The 19,254-nt window shown below is 45.8% G+C and overlaps 1 protein-coding gene across 4 annotated transcripts in view; it reads left to right on the top strand.

The window, feature by feature from the left end:
* Nucleotides 1–19,254, top strand: part of LOC112221974 (signal peptide, CUB and EGF-like domain-containing protein 3) — a 101,276-nt gene that overhangs the window by 51,328 nt on the left and 30,694 nt on the right. For all 4 annotated transcript variants that reach the window (XM_042303873.1, XM_042303872.1, XM_042303871.1 and 1 more), the window contains exons 5-6: nucleotides 15,810–15,956; nucleotides 16,795–16,911. In XM_042303873.1, the coding sequence (XP_042159807.1) occupies nucleotides 15,810–15,956; nucleotides 16,795–16,911 (264 nt within the window). The remainder of the gene's footprint in view (nucleotides 1–15,809; nucleotides 15,957–16,794; nucleotides 16,912–19,254) is intronic.

The following is a 19,254-nucleotide window of genomic DNA, read 5'->3' as shown; positions in this document are numbered from 1 at the left end:
ACCACTAGGCTTCCTGCCGACCCTACGCTCTAACCACTAGGCTTCCTGCCGACCCTACATTCTAACCACTAGGCTTCCTGCCGACCCTACGCTCTAACCACTAGGCTTCCTGCCGACCCTACGCTCTAACCACTAGGCTTCCTACCGACCCTACGCTCTAACCACTAGGCTTCCTGCTGACCCTACATTCTAACCACTAGGCTTCCTGCCGACCCTACGCTCTAACCACTAGGCTTCCTGCCGACCCTACATTCTAACCACTAGGCTTCCTGCCGACCCTATGCTCTAACCACTAGGCTTCCTGCCGACCCTACGCTCTAACCACTAGGCTTCCTGCCGACCCTACATTCTAACCACTAGGCTTCCTGCCGACCCTACGCTCTAACCACTAGGCTTCCTGCCGACCCTACATTCTAACCACTAGGCTTCCTGCCGACCCTACGCTCTAACCACTAGGCTTCCTGCCGACCCTACATTCTAACCACTAGGCTTCCTGCCATCCAAAGAATTCCTCGCAAAAGAAGGACACCTATTTGTAGATGGATAAAAAAATATAAAACAGACACTGAATATCCCTTTGATCATGGTAAAGTTATTAATTACACTTTGGATGATGTATCAATACCACCAAGTCACTACAAAGATACAGGTGTCCTTCCTAACTCAGTTGCCGGAGAGGAAGGAAACCGCTCAGGAATGTCACAATGAGCCCAATGGGGACTTTCAAACAGTTACGGAGTTTAATGGCTGTGATAGGAGATAACTGAGGATGATCAACAACATTGTAGTTACTTCACAATACTAACCTAAATGACATAGTGAAAAGAAGGAAGCCTGCACAGAATAAATATGACAAAACATGCATCCTGTTTGCGACAAGGCGCTACATTAATACTACAAAACATGTGGCAAAGAAATGAACTTTTTGTCCTGAATACAAAGCGTTATGTTTGGGGAAAATCCAATACAACAAATTACAAAAGTACCACTCTTCATATTTTCAAGCAATGGTGGTGGCTGCATCATGTTATGGGTATGCTTGCCACCGGCAAGGACTAGGGAGTTTTTTTTAGGATACAAAGAAATGGAATAGAGCTAAGCACAGGCAAAATCCTAGAGGCAAACCTGATCAGTCTGTTTTCCAACCGACACTGGGAGACAAATTCATCTTTCAGCATGACAATAACCTAAAACACAAGGCCAAATATACACTGGAATTGCTTACAGTTTTGACTTAAATCGGCATGGAAATCTATGGCAAGTCTTGAAAATGGCTGTCTATCAATGATCAACAACCAACTTGACAGAGTTTGAAGAATTAAAAAAAGAATAACGTGCAAATATTGTACAATCCAGGTGTACAAAGCTCTTAAAGACTTACCCAGAAAGACTCACAGCTGTAATCCCTGCCAAAGGTGATTCTAACATGTATTGACTCAGGGGTGTGAACACTTATGTAAATGTGATATTTCTGAATTAAATGTTCAATACTTCAATACAATCAAGTTGTAGAAATATCTCAAGGATGATCAATGGAAACAGGATGCGCCTGAGCTTCAAGTCTCATAGCAAAGGGTTTGAATACTTATGTAAAAGATGGTATTTCTGTTTTAAATTCTTTAAATTCTTTCTAAAAACGTGTTTTCACTTTGAAATTGTGTGGTATTGTGTGAGATTATTATTTTTTAGTTTTATTCGTTTAGAATTCAGGCTGTAACAAAAGAAAATGTGGAATAAGTCAAGGGGTATGAATACTTTCTGAAGACAATGTACCTGTAGATGAAAAGCTGCAGTGAAATCGCCCCATCAACTTGACTGATAAGTACTATTATCATGCTTTTAGTTAGGGTAGCATGTCAATTCATGAATTACAATATTATTATCACTGAATATGTCTCTTATCCTGACATTGAGATGAACTGCGCTATCAGAAAGCCCCAAGGCCTCTTTCACAAGATGCCATTTTACACTATTGTTCAATGAAAATGTAGTCATCAGTATAGAAAGCCAGGCATCTTGGAAGCCTGGTTTATGAGATCAATCTGAGTGTAGCAAGTGTAGCAAATAGCCGGATTGTGTGTTTCAAAGGGAAGGGACTGCCCCCTCTACCCCCGTACTGTCTGTCTGTTTGAGACAGCATCCTCAGGACCAGGCACCCCTCTCTCTCTCTCTCTCCCTCTCCCCTCCCTCTCTCTCCCCCTCTCTCCCCCTCTCTCTGTCTCTCCCTCTCCCCCTCTCTTTCTCTCTCTGTCTCTCTATCTCTCTCTGTCTCTCCATCTCCCTCTCCCTCTCCCTCTCCCTCTCCCTCTCCCTCCCTCTCTCCCCCTCTCTCCCTCTCCCTCTCCCCCTCTCTTTCTCTCTCTGTCTCTCCCTCTTCCTCTCTCTCCCTCTCCCCCTCTCTCTCTCTCTTTCTCTCTCTCTCTCTCTCTCTCTCTCCCTCTCCCCCTCTCTCTCTCTCTCTCTCTCTCTCTCTCTCTCTCTCTCTCTCTCTCTCTTACTTGATAAAGTACCCTGTTAATGTTCCATTTGTCATGTTAATATTGGTTTCATTGCTTCCAGATGAGCTCCATTTGGACGGAGAGATTAAAGCTGCCATACATCTACAAATTCACTCACTCAACAGATCACTGCCCTGTCAGTTTTTCATTATTCTAGAAAAAACATTTGGAATAACAGCAGGCATCTGCTTATTATTATGCCTATTATTACAACAGTGTGTGTTAAAAGGAAAAGGGAAGTGAAGGAGGAAGCCAGTCCCCCGAGTTATTGGACAATAACCCTGACTCATCCTCAGCATTACCATACTCGCTTATTGAAAAATGATGTATAAGTGTCAAAGGCTACACTAAAAGTCACAGAGAGAAAATATGGAATGAAACATAAAATATTCTTGAATGTCTTTGCCAAGTGTGCTTAGAGGAGACCCTCAGTACTTCATAAATATGGCCCTGGCCAGCCCTCCTCTTAAACATGCTATCGGCCCAGGGTGCAGTTAGCTCATGAGTTTTATCACCTTCATTAAAAAGACATCAGCTTCCCATACCTTTCATCAATGGATCAGGTGTTCCTCGGGTGGGTTAGGGAATGGGGAGGCTGATAGGGGACGTTGCAGCTGGGCTGGGCACTATCAGGCTATTCCCCTGCTGTCTGAGAGCCCTTGTTAGTAGAGAGCTTTGCCAATTAGGCAGCAGGGGGCTGCCAGCCTCCATAGCTAATGACAAGGTGTATGCTGCTAGCCTGGCTGACTCTTATTAGACCTGCTGCCCCCCCTCCCAAAAAGGAATGAAAAACTCTCTATCCAAATAAAGGCTCCCATCGTTTCGCTGGACAGAATGTAACAGTTCATTTATTCTCCCCAAACATTTCTTCCCAGTCAAGACATAAAGTCTTTGAAAGACCAGCCAAGGCTCTTAGCGGTTGATAGGAATGCCATTCAGGTCAGTGAGGGTTTCACTTCTTTGCGTTTGATTTATTTTTGTCTTTTTTTTCTTTCGTTTTGGGGATAACAGGGTCCCTGCTACCCACATATGTGCGTGAGACTGAGTCTGGCAGATGGGATTGCCTCCTCCAGGAATTCCGTGCTGCTCAGTCAACTCAGACATCTATAATTTTAGTTTCAGTATGTTTTTAAATATCCGGAATGACAGTACCTGTGGTGTACACTGATGGGCTATATTCAGTTTCAGACTGTCTACTTGTTTAACTGGCAAACTGCTGATTTGTCAACATACATTACACCAAAAGGTAACATAATATTGTAGAGAAAATTGTAGAGAAAAGGTATTTATTGTAGCGTGCAGGTTGTTCTGTACCTGATGATTCTAATCTTCAGACGTTCTGTGCGAACCCATTAGAGCCTTTCATCAGAGAGACGGAGATACTTTGAATGACCTCCCATTCCCAATCACACATTCAAACTGATCAAAAATGACAGATGCTTCATGACACGAGGCCTTGGCAAAGCAAGACACAGTACCCACTGCACTCACGTCAGTCTCAGGATATCAGGTGTACAGAGATCTTGGAGAGGGCCTTGAGAATTGTGTGGTATGTACTAATCATACCAATCAATGTGCTATAGTCTTGAAGTGTGTTGTTGGCTGACAAGTGTCGAGCACATAATTTTCCTCAGCTCTGTTCAAACATGGTTACCATAGCTACATTATGTGGATGAATCAGAGAATATAACTAAGTGTCCTTTGTTTACACTGGACGTTTACCGCTAAATTCACATTCAGTCATTTTTAGTCAGCTCCCTGACCATTGGGACAACCAATGAGATTCTAGTAATCTCTTCCCTTTACAGTAGGGCATGACTATACTTTCCATTCCTGGAAATGTTTACTTCCTCATTGAAAACCACTTCCTGTGTTTGGAGAGTTCAGTAGCTTCCCAGGGGGGTTGTTTGCCCTTGTGAAATGAGACTTGCTGGCTGGGTCTCTCATCTCGTCTAACACTCACACACCCACACACACACACACACACACAGAGACGCATGTACACACTCACACACGAATATAGGCACACGCACACACACACACACACACACACACACACACACACACACACACACACACACACACACACACACACACACACACACACACACACACACACACACACACACACACACACAGACGCATGTACACACTCACACACGAATATAGGCACACACACACACACACACACACACAGAGACGCATGTACACACTCACACACGAATATAGGCACACGCACACACACACACACACATGCTAGAGTTTTTAATTTACTTTAGCTTTAGGCACAGTTTTTGAGACACATTCTATTATAGCATTTGTGTACATCAGGACATTTGATTTCATGTCCAGGCCATAACTGCAGCAGGAATGTGAATGCTATATGTGAATGCTATATGTGAATGCTATATGTGAATGCTATAAATGTGATAACATCCATTACACATGGTGGCGTCATAGTTTTGCTGCTTCACTGCGGCTACATTATTTTAGTATGAGAGAAGCTGAGATATAGGTGCCAGTGATCCCTGACATGAAACACTCTTCATCACCAGGGGACATGTTGCTGAACAGAGTAATAGCTAATTGTCCCTAATTTATCTAACTCCTTTATCTGCGTTGCCATGGAGAGTATCAGGTGCTTGTTTTATACACGGCACACAGGACTATATGACTGTTATTTCTATTTCTGTTTCTTTTCTATATGCTTTGAGAGATTTTTTGTATTCTTAAGTGTTTCCCAATATATGATATGGTGTGCCATGGCTGGCTATAGCCAGTCGTGTGAAAAGAGAAGCCTCTCTTTCTCCTGGAGCCCCTACTGTGAAGGGCTTGTAGTGTCCCTTCCCTTCCCTTTCCTGGAGCTGGATCTCAGCATGCCTGCCTGTCTGGCTGTATGCTGGCCGCAGAGCTGTTTTTACAAGTGCAGGAGTGGCTGCTCCATTGCTCTGCAGTCCGACCGTATAACTAGGCTCTTTTCCTATTCTGGGGAAGTGGAGCGAGTGGAACGTCCCGCACTCCCATGGCCACCTATTAGGTCTCACCATTAGTCCAGCATCAAAGACTGTTTCTCTAGAAGACCTACAGGACACTGTCCCTCTCCTCCATTCTGTCTTTTTCTCTCTCTCCCTCTTTCATTCTCTTTCTCTCGCTTTCTCTTTCTCTGCAATTCTCTCCCTCTCACCCTCTTTTTCATTCCTTCTCTCTCACTCTCCTCTCACTCTCTGCCCTCTCTCTCCTACTTACTCCCACTCTCTCTCCCTCCATCTCTCTGTCTCTTTTGCACCTCACCTCCCCCCTCCCACTTTCTCTCATCTCCATTTCTAATTGACCTTCAGCTGCTGTTCCCTCTTTGTCTAGACTGGGCTTTCATTGGTCACATGGCTCCCCGCGCTTCAACAAATATAACAAATATATACATCAGTGGCTTCGGCTCTAGCAAGTTTTGGCTGCCCTGCTGTTGAATCCTCCATACTTCTTTTGTGTCGGGCATCCTTTTGCATAGTCGGGTTTGTTGAAGGCCGTTTTTAAGCTAGCTGCGCTAGCAGGCCACAGTGGACTGCCTTAGTGTCAGAGGGGGTTCTCCACGGACACTTTGCCACCATGGCTTTACCCAGAGGGCCAGCCGGAATCATGTCTCCTTCTCCTGTCAGATAGACGGCTGCTTTCAGCTGGTCTACCTTTGATTTCAGAAAGAATGTGGCGTTGAAATGACATTTTTCTTTTTATTAAAAAGAGAGGGTGGCCTCCTTGATTTGTGCAGGTATTCTGGTAAGCCTCTGGTGTGTTGTGTTGCTCTATTTTGTTCTGTGTGCCCTTCTCTGTCGGGGGGGTCCGCTGGGAGAGCGAGAGCAGAGGTGACCTTGAAGTGATGAGTGATGAGGAGTGAGGTAGAGAGGGGCATGTCCCACAGTAGCAGGGTTTCCGTTAGCCGGCTTTTGGACGTTTTTATTTTCTTAAGACGATAAATTCAACTTTTGCCGGCCCCAAAAAAAACATTTGCAAAAATAATGCTTTTTATTCATTGACGGAAATACCAGTTGATGGAAATACATTTGACCGGTTAATTTGATTCATTTAGTGGCAGTAAATGTCCCTGTGTCCAACAACTATCACACGTGCACAGAATACTATTGTGAGCGGGATTTCTCCTGCTGCTCCTCAGTTGGTTGTTGCTGGAGTTAAACATGTGCTTTTATAAACCCATTCATTGCGCAACAATTCAAAATGACAGAGGTTAACGGTACATTTAATACTGGTGACATATGTAATGGGGAATTGATGAAATCAATACAAAATCAAAGGGCAAACGTTTCACACAATGAAGCAATGAATGCACAAGAATTGGCTGGAGACAGCTGAGCCATTCTGGAGAGAGACTCGACCTGTATCTTCTCCATACACCCCTCCCCTTCTTCTTGTCTCAACATTTTAAATTGTACTCAAGACGCATTATTTTCACACATATTTCAGATGCTTTTCACTGACAGCTGCTGTTCAATTATCAGCTAGCCTATTGCCAAATTGCGAGCTTCCCAAATAGGCATAGACCTACAAACGTGTGATTTTAAGCAATCCACCGCTATTGTTTTTAATAAGCTAATGATCCTCAGTTCATCTTTGCCTAAGTCATGCTTTCTGGATAAGTATTTTGAATTATTTTAGTTATTTCTGCATAGACAGGTGTAATTATATAATTTTGGCAAATTTACTTCCATTTACCTCCCTATTGAACCCACCTCTATGCCATTTCTCTCCTGTTCTATTGAACCCACCTCTATGCCATTTCTCTCCTGTTCTATTGAACCCACCTCTATGCCATTTCTCTCCTGTTCTATTGAACCCACCACTATGCCATTTCTCTCCTGTTCTATTGAACCCACCACTATGCCATTTCTCTCCTGTTCTATTGAACCCACCACTATGCCATTTCTCTCCTGTTCTATTGAACCCACCACTATGCCATTTCTCTCCTGTTCTATTGAACCCACCACTATGCCATTTCTCTCCTGTTCTATTGAACCCACCACTATGCCATTTCTCTCCTGTTCTATTGAACCCACCTCTATGCCATTTCTCTCCTGTTCTATTGAACCCACCTCTGCAATTCTTTATTGTGGTGGGGAGGTAAAGGAATGATTGGGTACGACGGGGACGGACGGACGGACGGGGGGGGTAGCCACTTTGTCACATTCTAGAGCAGCCATATCAGTTTATTAGATTAAGATTCAAATCTTTACTACCATTTCTCTCCTGTTCTATTGAACCCACCACTATGCCATTTCTCTCCTGTTCGATTGATTTTCATATCAACTTTCTTTCGTTGTCCGGAAACCAAAGGCACCATCCTAGTCATATCAGCAACCCAACTTAGTTGTTGCATCTTTAGATCCCCCCGCTTTCTAGCAGAGATGTTCATATCTGTAACATATTGAACCACTTTCAGGTGCGCTGTTTAGAATGGTGTTTTCCCGCAAATTGCAAATGTTTGAAATTGTCGTTTTATTGTCTGCTTCATTACATGAGTTGCGTGTTCTGTCCAGCAGCATTACCATCATCTTATTGTGATTTCTGTCATTGTGAGTACTGTGGGTGGACGCCATAATGGGTTATGTACCCAATACATATGGGTCTGGTACATTTCTCAAATGGCCGGTAAATTAAAATCTTCCAGGTCACGGTGTCTGGCGACACATTTTCCTAACGGAAACCCTGCACAGCAAGTGCTCCAGAATAGACACTCATACAGATGGATGCAGTCACACACACACACACACACACACACACACACACACACACACACACACACACACACACACACACACACACACACACACGCACGCACGCACACGCACACACACACACACACACACACACACACACACACACACACACACACACACACACAACAACAACAACAACAACAACAACAACAACAACAACAACAACAAGAAAGAATCAATACACCCACAGGTAGAGAAGCAGAGGCACGTGAGAAAAGCCTTCAAAATCATGTCTTATCTAGTCTCTTAAACAAAACGTATTTAAACCACTTAGCAATACAATAGTTAGGATCATTAGAAAACTATGCAAGTATTGTTTTGGAAACATACTATAGAAATGATGTCATTAGGTTTGTTGGTAGTTTAGGTGCCTTTCATGCTAACCACAGACATGCAGATGTATCCTATGGGAAAATATAATTCCACAATCATCTGCCACTTTCCCTGTCTGGGACTGTTTATGCCCTCTCTCTCTTCCCAATAAGCGAATAAGCTGCTGCTGTAACTGGGCCTTTGGGAGTTGAAGGGAACCAACGGTTGGCAAAAGGGCCCAAACAGTAGTACTTGGCTAAGTGAGCTGGATCTGCTGTCTCTTTGAGGGCATTCGCTTGCCGTCGGGACGGCGCTAGGTCGCGACGTGGAACCCCTGGATGCCCTGTTGCTCCCCGGGCCCATCTGTACCCTGGCCCGGTCCCGCCTCTCTCTTCGGCTCCTCTCCGCCTTTTCCATGCGCTGACATTTTTATCCTCCTGTTAAAAACTTTTAACGGCCCATTATCTAAGAGGAAGGAATGCTGCTTTAATTGCCTGGTCGCTCCAAACGCACATTGTGTTGAGTTCCAGATGAACATAAATGACTGCATTAGAGGACTGTAACTGTGGTTGGATATGAACATTGAGACAAACAAAACTGTTCTCTGGGCAGCATATGTAGGTCTATTTCTCCATTCATTACATCCTGTCCTCTCTTTAGATTAGAGTTTTTCTTTGGAGGGAAGTGTCCCTGTACAGTAATCGTCAGAGATGCACAGAACAGGAATGTATTTGTTGAAAGCTCTTGAGAAATGTTTAGCATCTTTTACTTTGTCCCACTGCCCTTTCAAAGTATTAGCCTTGAGCCTGAACACTATTGTGTCTGGAGCAGGAGCTGGAGCAGAGAGGGAGCAGGAGTTGGAGCAGAGAGGGAGCAGGAGCTGGAGCAGAGAGGGAGAAGGAGCTGGAGCAGAGAGGGAGCAGGAGTTGGAGCAGAGAGGGAGCAGGAGCTGGAGCAGAGAGGGAGAAGGAGTTGGAGCAGAGAGGGAGAAGGTGGTTCTAGATGAGTTAGCTTTGGGCTGCTGTGGTGGCACTGCAGCACAGTAGTCCCTGAGTTACAAGCCTCTCCTGAGTGTCTGGTGTACAGGTCACGACCTGGTTGGTTGGATATGGCTGATGTGGCTAAGTCGCTTCTGGGGAAAAGGTCTCTTTTTCTCTCTCTTACTGTTCTTTGTGCTAATTGCCGGGTGTTCTTTTTTCCACCACTGCAGTCAGTGGTTTTTGATGATCGCTCTCCGTGTTCAATAGTGTGAGAACCAATGTCTAGTCTGTCCCCTGGTAACCATTTGGAAGGTTCCCCTCTGGTTCCATGACTTTAACCCATATTGCTTATCCAGCGATCCGTCTATAAAGTGCCCTGTGATATTTGTGTTGGTTTCTACACATAGAGTTATGTCTTATGGGTCTTGTTTCAGTGGACTGCTGGTGTTCGCAGGCCACAGTTCCTTATTTTCCTCCATCACTTCTCCCAGTTACTTTGCGATGGGCCATTTTTCTTTCTGCATCCCTATTATTTATTTATATTTCATTTCTCGACAAGAGACCCCGCATAAATTACAATAGCTGTAGTAGTAATGATAAAAGCTGTAGGTATTTGGCAGCCAGTTGAAGGGAACTGCAGAGGGTGGTTCCATAGCATGGCCAGGGAGAAAAGGGCCATTGTGTCAGCACTTTGGCTTTTATAGGTCCTCAGAGAGAACAGGGCCCAGTTTCTGGCCCTGGCCCGACCCGCTATTGATGGATGGGTCTGCGGTATTAAGGGAGAGGGGTGTCAGATAGGTCTCATATAGGTGGGGAGAGTGTGGGGGGATTTTGGGGATGTACGTTGTGACCCTGGTAAGTGATCTTGAGTCTCTTAGGGGCTGCCAAGTGGGAAACTCTATCCCTCTTTGTGTTCACAGACGTCTGTCTGTGTGTTGGGTTCACCTCCCCTCTGTCTGTGTGTTGGGTTCACCTCCCCTCTGTCTGTGTGTTGGGTTCACCTCCCCTCTGTCTGTGTGTTTGGTTCACCTCCCCTCTGTCTGTGTGTTGGGTTCACCTCCCCTCTGTCTGTGTGTTGGGTTCACCTCCCCTCTGTTTGTGTTGGGTTCACCTCCCGTTGTCTGTGTTCACCTCCCGTCTGCCTGTGTGTTGGGTTCACCTCCTGTCTGCCTGTGTGTTGGGTTCACCTCCTGTCTGCCTGTGTGTTGGGTTCACCTCCCGTCTGCCTGTGTGTTGGGTTCACCTCCCCTCTGTCTGTGTGTTGGGTTCACCTCCCGTCTGCCTGTGTGTTGGGTTCACCTCCCCTCTGCCTTTGTGTTGGGTTCAGCTCCCGTCTCTCTGTGTGTTGGGTTCACCTCCCGTCTGTCTGTGTGTTGGGTTCACCTCCCGTCTGCCTGTGTGTTGGGTTCACCTCCCGTCTGCCTGTGTGTTGGGTTCACCTCCCCTCTGCCTGTGTGTTGGGTTCACCTCCCCTGCCTGTGTGTTGGGTTCTCCCGCTGCCTGTGTGTTGGGTTCACCTCCCGTCTGCCTGTGTGTTGGGTTCACCTCCCGTCTGCCTGTGTGTTGGGTTCACCTCCCCTCTGCCTGTGTGTTGGGTTCACCTCCCGTCTGCCTGTGTGTTGGGTTCACCTCCCGTCTGCCTGTGTGTTGGGTTCACCTCCCGTCTGCCTGTGTGTTGGGTTCACCTCCCGTCTGCCTGTGTGTTGGGTTCACCTCCCGTCTGCCTGTGTGTTGGGTTCACCACCCGTCTGCCTGTGTGTTGGGTTTGGCATGGAGCAGTGTGAAAGGACTGTTGAATTCCAACTTCTGCTTGAGTTTCCCCAGCACTGACCTCCTGAGGTTTACTGCACCTTAACTTAAAGAGGGTGTGTTGTTATATGGTCAGTGGACTCCAGTCGTCGTCCCTGTACTTAATGTGTCTCAACCGCTGTGGTGGAATGGGTTTTTTGTTCTGAGTTGACCCTCTGTCCTCAGTCTGTTTTTACAGTCAGTGTCTGATTGCTCAGCCTCTCCCATCTTTCTGACTGGGCCATCACCCCTTTTACGGATCAGGAAAGCAAAAGCTGGGAAGCCTGTCAGAAATGCTGAAGCCTGACATCGTAAGACCTCTTAACAGACTTTAGGTGATGGACAGCACTAATGCGACCCATCAACACCCCCGTTGATTCTTGCATCCTCAGCTAGACAAAAAAAGTAGAGAGGGACCTGGAAACATATCTGTCTCTCTGACATCAGCCCCAACTAAGTGAAACTAAATAAAAGGGCCAGTTCAGTTTGTTGGCACGACACATGGAAAACAAGAGGGTATAATTATGGAAGGCTATGAACGCAGGCGTTAAAGTACATAAATAAGGCATTAAGGATAAAACTAGGCTCAGCTCTTGTCTCTTTGCCATGGTTCGTCAGCACATTTACACTGACAGTATTTTCTCATCATCACATCATACAGTATGTCCACAGGGCACGCACTTGAAAACTGTAGCATGATTGTCCATGTCGGGTACATTGCAGTCCTCTATAGCATGTAATATATAATAATAACACAATGACCAATTAGCAGACATCTTTATCCAAAGCTCCTTACAGTAGTGTGTGCATACGTTTTTGTATGGGTGGCCTGGCCCTTGGGTAGTTCTGAGATGTACTTACGGTCATGTACACATGTATAGTGCAGTACTTTTAACCAGAGCCCTTCAGGTCCTTGTCAAAAGTAGTGCACTAAATATGGAATAGGGCGCCATTTGGTGTCCTATAAACACATAGAGGTAGAGGAGGGACAGGGGTGAGGGATGAGAGTTGTGTTTGGTTTTTAATGAGATAGTGGGTTTGGGGCTTGTCACTACAGCTGTAATAGTGACATTGAGTCAAATCTCTGCCTGTGCTCTATAAAGGTGTCATTCATAATACATAGTAGCATAACTCTCTCCTATCTGAGATATCTACTGTAGTCCTCATCTTCCACATACAACACCCGTTCTGCCAGTCACATTCTGTTAAAGGTCCCCAAAGCACACACATCCCTGGGTCGCTCCTCTTTTCAGTTCGCTGCAGCTAGCGACTGGAACGAGCTGCAACAGACACTCAAACTGGACAGTTTTATCTTAATCTCTTCATTCAAAGACTCCATCATGGACATCTTACTGACAGTTGTGGCTGCTTTGCGTGATGTATTGTTGCCTCTACCTTCTTTCCCTTTGTGCTGTTGGCTATGCCCAATAATGTTTGTACCATGTCTTGTGCTGCTACCATGTTTTGTTGCTACCACGTTGTTGTCATGTTGTGTTGCTACCAAATCAAATCAAATCAAATTTATTTATATAGCCCTTCGTACATCAGCTGATATCTCAAAGTGCTGTACAGAAACCCAGCCTAAAACCCCAAACAGCAAGCAATGCAGGTGTAGAAGCACGGTGGCTAGGAAAAACTCCCTAGAAAGGCCAAAACCTAGGAAGGAACCAGGCTATGTGGGGTGGCCATTCCTCTTCTGGCTGTGCCAGGTGGAGATTATAACAGAACATGGCCAAGATGTTCAAATGTTCATAAATGACCAGCATGGTCGAATAATAATAAGGCAGAACAGTTGAAACTGGAGCAGCAGCACAGTCAGGTGGAAGTTGAAACTGGAGCAGCAGCATGGCCAGGTGGACTGGGGACAGCAAGGAGTCATCATGTCAGGTAGTCCTGGGGCATGGTCCTAGGGCTCAGGTCAGTTGAAACTGGAACAGCAGCATAGCCAGGTGGACTGGGGACAGCAAGGAGTCATCATGTCAGGTAGTCCTGGAGCTCAGGTCCTAGGGCTCAGGTCCTCCGAGAGAGAGAAAGAAAGAGAGAAGGAGAGAATTAGAGAACGCACACTTAGATTCACACAGGACACCGAATAGGACAGGAGAAGTACTCCAGATATAACAAACTGACCCCAGCAGCCCGACACATAAACTACTGCAGCATAAATACTGGAGGCTGAGACAGGAGGGGTCAGGAGACACTGTGGCCCCATCAGAGGTCACCCCGGACAGGGCCAAACAGGAAGGATATAACCCCACCCACTTTGCCAAAGCACAGCCCCCACACCACTAGAGGGATATCTTCAACCACCAACTTACCATCCTGAGACAAGGCTGAGTATAGCCCACAAAGATCTCCGCCACGGCACAACCCAAGGGGGGCGCCAACCCAGACAGGATGACCACAACAGTGAATCAACCCACTCAGGTGACGCACCCCCTCCAGGGACGGCATGAGAGAGCCCAGTAAGCCAGTGACCCAGCCCCTGTAATAGGGTTAGAGGCAGAGAATCCCAGTGGAAAGAGGGGAACCGGCCAGGCAGAGACAGCAAGGGCGGTTCGTTGCTCCAGAGCCTTTCCGTTCACCTTCCCACTCCTGGGCCAGACTACACTCAATCATATGACCTACTGAAGAGATAAGTCTTCAGTAAAGACTTAAAGGTTGAGACCGAGTTTGCGTCTCTGACATGGGTAGGCAGACCGTTCCATAAAAATGGAGCTCTATAGGAGAAAGCCCTGCCTCCAGCTGTTTGCTTAGAAATTCTAGGGACAATTAGGAGGCCTGCGTCTTGTGACCGTAGCGTACGTGTAGGTATGTACGGCAGGACCAAATCAGAGAGATAGGTAGGAGCAAGCCCATGTAATGCTTTGTAGGTTAGCAGTAAAACCTTGAAATCAGCCCTTGCTTTGACAGGAAGCCAGTGTAGAGAGGCTAGCACTGGAGTAATATGATCAAATTTTTTGGTTCTAGTCAGGATTCTAGCAGCCGTATTTAGCACTAACTGAAGTTTATTTAGTGCTTTATCCGGGTAGCCGGAAAATAGAGCATTGCAGTAGTCTAACCTAGAAGTGACAAAAGCATGGATTAATTTTTCTGCATCATTTTTGGACAGAAAGTTTCTGATTTTTGCAATGTTACGTAGATGGAAAAAAGATGTCCTTGAAATGGTCTTGATATGTTCTTCAAAAGAGAGATCAGGGTCCAGAGTAACGCCGAGGTCCTTCACAGTTTTATTTGAGACGACTGTACAACCATTAAGATTAATTGTCAGATTCAACAGATTCTACCATGCTGTGTTGTCATGTGTTGCTGCCATGTTATGTTGTTGTCTTAGGTCTCTCTTTATGTAGTGTTGTCTCTCTTCTTGTGACGTGTGTTTTGTCCTATATTTATCCCAGCACCCTTCCCCAGCACCCGTCCCTGCAGGAGGCCTTTTGCCTTTTGGTAGGCAGTCATTGTAAATAAGAATTTGTTCTTAACTGACTTGCCTAGTTAAAATAAAGGTTAAATAAATACAAATACCACTGACTCCTGTTATAATTTATAACACAAGTGAGACCTGGGATGGAATCCTCTTGAGTCGTGGAAGGTGTTGCACAAGTGACCTTCATACATACATGAGATCAAAATGCTGTATCTGCATGGCTCTTTGTGTGTAGCTTTGAATGGCTAAAAAAAACTCCGCTTTTGTAAGATGGCTTTATATAATGGAGTCCAACAAAAGCATCCCTTTGTTGGGTTTGGACAAATAATGGGTCCATGCATCCACAGAAAACTGACCCATTTTAACTGAACCAAAGCATTGTGGTTAGAGTGTAGTTAACCTCTGAAATGTGTTATGTGTTTTTTAGGCCTCTCCTTGCACGCCTCTGAGTTTGAAGAATGTGGCTGAAAGTTTAAATGTCTCCTTAGTGTCCTCTTTTCGGTTAGGGATTACCTCAATTAAGCTTACAGGACTTCAGGATCAACTCCTGGTGGGAGTTAAATCCTTTCTCTAGACGGGCTAGTTTTTATAGCCTGGCACAATGCAGTGTGTTCTAACAGGATATCATCAACACTGGACATTTGGAACAGGGACAACTGTGGATGTCAGTCACCAGGAACAGACAGGGTTAGGGAGTCTGTGTGTGTGTGTGTGTGTGTGTGTGTGTGTGTGTGTGTGTGTGTGTGTGTGTGTGGTGTGGGTGGGTGGGTGGGTGGGTGGGCTGGAGGCTGGTGGGAGGAGCTATAGGAGGACAGGCTCATTGTAATGGCTGGAATGGAAGAAATGGAACAGTATGAAACATATGGAAACCATATGTTTGACTCCGTTCCATTCCAGCCATTACAATGAGACTGTCCTCCTATAGCTCCTCCCACCAGACTCCTCTGATGTGGGCGTGGCATCTGGACAAGGAGTAGTAAGTAGTACAATCTATCAGGTCACCTCTAACTCACTCTTCTCCCTGCAGTGCGATCAGAGGGCACCAAGGAGGGCCCCACCTGCATGGATAAGAACCATGGCTGTGCTCACATCTGCCGGGAGACACCAAAGGGAGGCATCGCCTGCGAGTGCAGGCCTGGCTTCCAGCTCACCAGGAACATGAGGGACTGCAAGTGTAAGTGGACCCCCTGCTCCCCTCTACACACGAAGCAGAGTCATTATAGTATGACTCCATATAAATCACTTATTATTACGGAGGGTGGAGCAGAACATTCAGCTCATTCTACCTTCCAATAGATGCATCCAACAGATTTTTAAAACAGCGTATGAAAGCGGTTGTTTCCAAGTGATTCTGTCAGTTTATCACACCAAATGATTTATACCGTCTGATAATTGACACAAATAGAGTAACTAAGGGAGCGGTCAGCAGGTTTCTGTGAGACAGAGCCATTGTGATGGACAGCACACACTTCCTGTTGCCTTGCAACAAGGCTCATCCTGTCAGGGCTGGGGCCGGGGCTGATGGGGGATTTGCCTGTGTTTGGGTAAGGATTGGAGAAGTGTTATTCCAAAAAAAAGTGACAGCCCAGGAAAAGGGCAAAAGGCGCGGGGGTAGTAGATTGCAGACTGAATGGAGGAGGAAGCCTTGGCTCTCACCCTCTGGCAGTCTGACATCACAGGTGTATTGAGAATGCTAATGTCGACACAATCAACACACCACAAACACACTCACACGTGCACACACACACACACACACACACACACACACACACACACACACACACACACACTAAAAAAGCGGTACTCTCACTCCAATATGAGTCCCGTGAGAATCAATCTCTGCAGTTCTGCTCCATTCCACTAAGTAGGTGATGGTTTAGGGGTGTGAGTTCCTTCACACCAAGGTGTAAATGGGAGGACTGCCTAAACGTCTCCATCACACCGAGGTTGAGAGGGTGATGATGTCACAGTGCAGCATGTTCTTTCTGCTCTAACTGTGTGCTCCTTGACAGTGACCTGTAACTACGGCAACGGGGGTTGCCAGCACATCTGTGAGGAGACGGACCACGGCCCCAGATGTGCGTGTCACATGAAGTTTGCCCTCCACACTGATGGAAAGACATGTGTAGGTGAGTCAGCACCCATTGGACGGGTTGTGGAGTATAACTACCTGAATGATGTGCTCTGAGATAGAATATGACATGTACTGTATCAATCATATCCACAACCGTACATATTACCAGGTAGTTCCAGAGGCATCTACATCGCCAAGAGTCAACTTCTGCTGCCTTGGCTATTACACACAAAGACAAAAGCTATGCCTCTCTCTGCTGCAGCCTACAGATGTGACCTTCTCTCTCTCTCTCTCTCTCTCTCTCTCTCTCTCTCATTCTTTCTCTCTCTCTCTCATTCTCTCTCTCTCTCTCTCTCTCTCTCATTCTCTCTCTCTCACTCTCTCTCTCATTCTCTCTCTCTCTCTTTCTCTCTCTGGCTGCATTTGCCTTGCTCTTTCTTCTCTCCCTGCTTCGCTGGACACTGTGCTTCCTCTGCTTCCGCTTCACCACCCCATGTAGCCTGACGCAGCTCCTCTACTCTTTGGGCCTTTGGTCAACTCCTCAATGATGTTACACTGAAAGTATACCTAATCAAAGCCAACCTAAACCTTCATTGACATTTGTAAATGTTGTTTGCTATGGTTGACATGAAGTAATTCAATCGAGGCTGTGTAGAATGACCCATGGAAAGAGACACGTTGAACCGGATTGATTGGTGTTTTCTGTCAGGTGGATACATAGCATATTTTTAGTTCAGCTTTTGCTGTTTTGTAAGTGAATCGAGGCTGTGGAAAGGCTGGTTGGCTGGTGTCGGTGGCTGGTCAGCTGTTTTGGTTGGCTGGTTTGAGTGGCTGATTGTCTGGCTGGCTCAGGTTGTCTAGTCCCTCCGCCCTCCACCACGGTGCTGATGAGATCCAGGCCCATGTCAAGGCCTGGTCAACCACCCTATCATTACCACTGTACTCTAGCGAGGCTGCCAGGACGCCACAAAGTCTGCCTTGGCCAAATTCGATGTCTGAGCCACCATTACCAAAACCGAAGAAATCTGCGCCTGACGTGACAGATTAGGGAGCGCTCAGGCAGTTAGGGTCTTGAGTTTCCCTCCACATGCTCTGGAGGTGCGGAGGAGGGAGACAAGGGGGACGGGGAGTTGTGGTAGCAGCCCACTCTGCGGTTTGGTGCTGATGCACTCCATCTCTCCAAGAGGCACTATTAGTTAATATAACCACAATAAAATAAACAAACCGCCAAACGAGCTCCTCACAGCAGGCTGACTGACAGGATGATTGGGACTGCTTCAGCCAGGCACTAACATTACTAAAGACAGCCAGACAGCACAGACTGGGAGATGGAGACTCCCAGTGAAAATTAATTTCCTCAGTGAAAATGTGACCAAATAACGATGTAAGAGTTTTTTTTTATAGCAGTAATGGAGGATGATTCCAAACTGAAAAACAACCAAAGCAACCTTTATGTAAATTAGAGTATTCTGTTCATATAGCCCCAATATACTAGACTACAGTAGTTGAATTGAACAGTGACTCCTACCACTTCAATGCTCTCAGTCCCATGAATAACACTAGAACAGGACCAACTAAACCATTGTTGACCACAGTAGTCCTACAGTGTCTATTGATTTCGTTGTTGTTTTTTCGTTTTTTAAAAACTCATTGTGGTGATGCACTGTGCCACGTCTTCATTAATTCTGTTGTCTCAGTCTATCCACCCAAACTCAGTCATCATTCAATGAGCAGTGCAGAGCACTCTTCTATTTGAAACATTTTGCCTTTCATCTTTCCTATCAGTCACTTTTAGTGCATTGTTGGGGGTTTCGAGTTTATGGGGCAAGTCTCAACACATTTACTTCTACATGCTGTAAACGTACGTATCAGTAGAGCTCCCCGATATGGAGAAAAACACACACATCAAATTAGCATGGTGTGATATATCTAAACATATAGCTTACTTATTCCCATCTCTGTCACAGACACGCAAATAAGCACACACACACACATACAGTCAGTAAGTGATGTACTGTGTGATCTGGTTTACTGTAAGGGAAACTCATCAGATTACCAAATCAAACGTTCCATCAAAGTTGGATTAACACACTGTAACCTTCCCTCTTCGTCTGGTCCCCGGTGTGTTTGCACACACAGTACGTTTCTGTAAAGCAAAGCGTAACAAAACAGAAAGGAGCAGCTATCATGTGGAAGTATACAAGCTGTTAGTACAGCAGGTCATAAACCTCTCCAAATAACAGGCAGATGCAGACATGCTCAGGATCTGCATCATCTTAGAGGCTAGTCACACTATGCCATCCACAAACACACACACACACACACACACACACACACACACACACACACACACACACACACACACACAAATGTAAGGATGCACACAACACACTCAAGT

Source organism: Oncorhynchus tshawytscha, linkage group LG22 (genome assembly GCF_018296145.1).
Source record: "Oncorhynchus tshawytscha isolate Ot180627B linkage group LG22, Otsh_v2.0, whole genome shotgun sequence".
Taxonomy (NCBI): domain Eukaryota; kingdom Metazoa; phylum Chordata; class Actinopteri; order Salmoniformes; family Salmonidae; genus Oncorhynchus; species Oncorhynchus tshawytscha.
The sequence above is the reverse complement of the archived record's forward strand: the minus strand, read 5'-3'. Positions and strand labels throughout refer to the sequence as shown.